General features: G+C 38.6%; 1 protein-coding gene across 2 annotated transcripts; it reads right to left on the reverse strand.

Moving 5' to 3' along the window:
• Positions 1-859: 859 nt before the first annotated feature.
• Positions 860-4,615, reverse strand: LOC137244503 (dipeptidase 1). 2 transcript variants are annotated; one of them, XM_067773570.1, is made up of 4 exons: positions 4,567-4,615; positions 3,409-4,504; positions 1,550-1,725; positions 860-1,482 (listed from the first exon to the last, which is right to left on the reverse strand). In XM_067773570.1, the coding sequence occupies exons 2-4, from the start codon at positions 4,408-4,410 to the stop codon at positions 1,137-1,139; spliced, it is 1,524 nt and encodes a 507-aa protein (XP_067629671.1). In that variant the 5' UTR covers positions 4,411-4,504; positions 4,567-4,615; the 3' UTR covers positions 860-1,136. The 2 variants fall into 2 exon arrangements, with proteins under 2 accessions (XP_067629671.1, XP_067629669.1); XM_067773568.1 differs by having other exon boundaries at positions 3,409-4,597.
• Between the last annotated feature and the right edge of the window lie 437 nt (positions 4,616-5,052).

Consider the following 5,052-nt stretch of genomic DNA (forward strand, 5'->3'; position numbering starts at 1 on the left):
GTGTTTTTATTGAAACAGGTTTTGACGTAGCAGCGCACAACCCGGGCTCAGAATATGGATTTCAATTTCTTTTAAGATTTGCATACCTTTCACATTAATTTTTCCATCAGGTTTGCTTAAAGATTATTTAGGAACTAATTCGGGATAATTTTGGATTAGTTGGGGACTGTTTTGAGGTCACTTCGGAATTTTTTATCATTTCGGATTTATTTTCGATATTAATTTTGAATAATTTTTTAAGGTTTCTATATCATTTTAGGATTGTTTACTAATTCGAGATTATTTTGATTAGATTTCCGTTGATTTCATTATTATTTCGGGATCTCTTTTATATTATTTTATTTCTTTATGTTTCCACTTCTGCCTTGAAGCTGCTCAACTGATTTGGTCTTATCCAATTGTTTTCATTATTAAATTTGTCAAGGTTGCCATGTTTTTAAAGTTTTTGAATGCATAGTAAAAATGGGACATAATGAGGTCTCATCGCAAGGCATCAAGCTGGAGACATTGGTGCTTTATCGGTAACCGTATCGGTAACCTTTATCAGCTGATTCGACCAACCTTATGAGAATCAATGCAATCGATTATTGGTGCCGCTAAGGTCGTAACCGTATCGTAGCCAACCAATTGGGTTTTGGTTTACCGTCGTAACGATAAACAGCTGATTACGTTAGGGATACGGATACAGCGATACGACATACGGCACCAATGACTCCAGCTTCAGGCCCACCCTACGGAGCATATTTTACAGTCCCATACTAACTGTGACTTAAAAGCGGTTATCGACCACTGTGACCGTACCACCGTTAAACGATGCATACAATAAGATGAACACATGTATATATGTAACTGTTCCTTATGTAAGTATGTATTTAAACCAAAACTAAGGGACTATATATATTTGTATGAATGTAAGTATGTATTATTTACTTAAATATTTATATGCATACCTATTTGAATGTATGTTTGTATGTTATATTATGTATACTACAGATAAACGTAGTTGGGTTGGGGTGGGTGGTATTAACTGTAAATGTGCATATGTTAACAAAAATATTAAACTCTAACAAGGAATTAACATATTAAGTAATACACTTTATCCAAAAACATCTTTTCATAAATTTCCGACTCCTCGTTTATGTCTCGGGATAACGACAATACGAAGTACTCTCTACTAGCTCGCGTGGTATCCAATCTTCGTATAACGGTAAACGATTTTTCAATGTTTCAACTTCACGTAAAATACGCACGACATTACCACCAATTAACTTCTTAATCGACGCGTTGCCCCAAACACGATCGCGTGCTAGCTCAGCAAGTAAAAATGCATAACTCTTGGGTGCACCACCAAGTCCAATATGATCCACACCAGCTACCTTGCGTACATAATTGATGGCATTAATAGCTTCACGTACAGAAAATCGACGCTCATCGCACCGTTCCAAATTAAGCATTATAACGCCGCCATTATCGGATAACAAACTAGCGGAAAAGGAAAATAGAAAATAGTAGATAAAAGAAATTGTTCGAATATGGTGTATTTACTTACCTCAAAACACGATCAGGTATGGAAGCAACTCTGGAACTATTGCAAAGCGATATTGGCACAGCATTTAAAAGTAAAACGGGCGCTTTGGCGGTATTTAAGGCAGTGACCATGGCTGCCTCCGATAATTGTGAGATCTCAATTAGCATACCCAATCTATTCATCTCGTAGAGAACAGTCTGAAATAGAATACATGTGCATTGAACCTTACATGTTATCGGCTTGAGAGAAATTTATTATCGTCGAGTTTTTATCGGCTTTTTATCCCAAGTAATCGGTTTCTTATTGGTTTCTTATCATCGGTTTTAATACGAAGTTTTATCGGTATCTGTTTCATGACAAACCGATGAGTCATAGCTAACTAATCGATAACACGCCGATAACAAATTGGTTAGTCGATAAAATATCGATAAGCCTTTAATAAGAAATCAATAATGAAACGATAAACTGAAACTGTTAATTAAAAATTTTAACACTGATTACAAATCGATATTTTTTCTACAAGTTGTCCATAGCAAATCAAATATTCTATCCCTAACACGCCGATAATAAACTGGAAACTCTTTAATAACAGACCTGTAACTTTTCGATAGCGAAACGACCACTTTTCAACTACATCTTGATACATTTACGATAATTAGTTGATAACTTTTCGATAACAACCTGATATCCCATCGATAAAATACGGAAACTCTCCTTCCCTTTCCGGTCTTTTCATTATTTTCCTCCTCGAATGGAAAACACGACCATTCCTTTGCTTTACTTTCGTTACATTACCTTTCCTTCCCTTTCTTTTCCTTTTTTGTTTCCTTTCCTTTTTTGTGTCCTCTCCCTAACTTTCCATCCCTTCCTTAGTTTTCCTTTCCTTTCCTTTCTTTTCTTTTCGTTCCTTCCCTTTCTTTTCCTTCCTTTTATTTCCTATCCTGTTCTTTCATCTCCTTCCTTTTCTTTTATTTTTTTTTCTTGTCTTTCCTTTACTTACCTTTCCTTTCTCTCCCGTCAATTTCCTTTCCATTCATTTCCCTTCCTTTCGATTAAATTCTTAATCCTATACCCACTATGAGTTTATTTGGGTCTGAACCGAGTGATGTTCAGCAGCCTTAAAGGATTGGTATGAGCACTACATCTACCCATGGAAGATTAAGCCGCTTCTTACACGATTTCTCTGTTACAAACTGAATTTAATCAAACTCTGGTATATAGCAAGGAAACTTTTCAATGACGAAAAAAAGGCTGATGAAGCGTGAAGATTTTTGCTCAATGCATAACTTTTTGATTAGCGTTTCCAAGTTCGCTAAAGTACACTTGAGAGGCAAATGGGTTTCGTTATAAAACAGGAAGACGGAAGGTGTCCAACATGGGGGATAGAAGAGAAAAAGTGTAGCAAAATTACGAACAAGCAAGGCACCTGTTACGCCTTGGAATATATTCTGTCGGATGGGAGCACTGGTGGCTCTGAAGTATTGGCTACCTCATTTGGCTGTGAAATATTCCGATTAGGAACAGTAAACCAAAGCTATGTATTTAGAATATTTCATAAGCAAGTTAGGAATTACAAGCGCATAAAATAAATGTTTGGAAGGTACGGTATACTTTTGAAGAGAATTTGGGCCGAGCTTCTCTTTCAAATCTCGTCGTGCTCCTTTAAAATGTTTCCTACAAATTGGCGGGACGGAACGTACATGTTTTTACGCCAACTCCGTACGGCATCTTCCAGGCAGATGAGATTTCACTGAGAAGCTTTTCATAGCAGAAATACACGCGGAAGTTGAAACCAGGTCCTTCGGTGTAATAGGCGGAGCACGCTACCACCACACTGCGGCGGCCACCGTATATCCACATTTAAAAAACAGCATACTCACCTTTCCAAATTCGTTAATCGATTGTGTGGTATTTTCTTCAACCAGGTAGTCATGGCTACGTATACAAGCTGCAGCCCATGGTGTCGTACATTCCAGACTTGTAATCGATACGAAACGTGCACCAAGCAAATACATTGAACGCAACACTGCCAGACTTGCGCCCAACGTATGACCACCACCCAAACCAAGCATTACAGCTACCTCTCCACGGATATGAGTCTGTTCCATTTCGTCCGCTGACAGTACAATATGTAATGCATCCGTTTTTGCAGTTATACGTCTAGCTTCGTCGATACCTTCCAATGCCAACTGTACTGCATCCAAATATTGAGCACCACATGGCACTGATATCGACCAAAATACGGCACCAACGTGATTACGCTTTACCTCATTCAACTTTCCGCTACTGCTAATATTCACAGCATCACGCATTGGTGGCTGCCAAGAAGAGCCTTCTATTAGCGGCGACTCTGCAAGTAAGCGACGTATGAAAGCCAGACGTGCTTCGAGTAGGGAAGATGAACGCAACTGCAACGCTAACGGTATACCACCAGCCATAGCTATGCAAACCAACATTATACCAATTACTACCATCAGTCGGCGACTATGTGTTGATCGACTGGGTTCGCTGCCAACATCACTGCACGAACTCATTTTATAAGTGGCAGCTGCAATAGCACCATTCTTAAGTTTTTCACTACCAAGTTTCGTAATCTCTGGCGGTAGGTCTATGTCAGCGATCTCTGTGAATACAAAACATTGTTGCTTGCAATTGGGCTGATGTTCGTGTGGTAGCTCGTGCGGGTGTGAGAGTTGTGCTGGAGGTGGTGGTGGTGGTGGGGCAGCGGTGAGTAAGGGATTTAGTGCAACTGGCTGATGCTGTGGATGATGTTGATGTTGATGTTGGTGCTGATGTTGATGTTGTGGATATTGATGCTGCTGGCGATGATGTATTGCTGCAGCACAAACTTCTATATATTCCCGATTTGGCACAGGATTCATGTTTGTAACTTTGAGCGAGTGGAGATTTCAATGCAGCGTTTGCGTTTTGTTGTGGTTTACTGGGCTAGAAGCAACTGCACAAAGAGGTGTACGCCTTTTATGTGTTTATAAAAATATTAGTTTCGATTTTCCAATTCAATTTATTTGATTATTTACCAACAAGTGAAATAAAGCGAAAATTGTTACACTTTTCAATACAAGGAAAAAAGCTTTATTGATTTTTTCTTTTGACACTTGTCCTGATCCTGCGCAGTAAGGAAGCGCACAAAAAATTTGCAACAGGATGAATATAGCTTCTCATCAGCTGATTAAAAGCTTAGTGGTTCTGGTGGTCAAGGAATTAAACCGAAGGAGTAAGCGTTATTTTCATTTGAAAAAGAAATGAGACCAAAGACTTGTTGAACACAGGAAGCGATTTCAATCGGTTTTGTAAAAACTATTAAACCGCGCTGAAGTATATACCAAGAACAATTACATATTTATTTTCTTTTATATATCAGCTACCTATGAAAATCCCTTGGAAGATGATGAACGCGAGTCCGCAAGCGATGATGATGGAATTAGAGGCCCTGGAAATCAGAAAAACAAAATCCAAATTAAATTAAAATATTCAAACACCTCGGCAAACAGTTAGTAAGGCGC

Source organism: Eurosta solidaginis, chromosome 1 (assembly GCF_040869045.1).
Source record: "Eurosta solidaginis isolate ZX-2024a chromosome 1, ASM4086904v1, whole genome shotgun sequence".
NCBI lineage: Eukaryota > Metazoa > Arthropoda > Insecta > Diptera > Tephritidae > Eurosta > Eurosta solidaginis.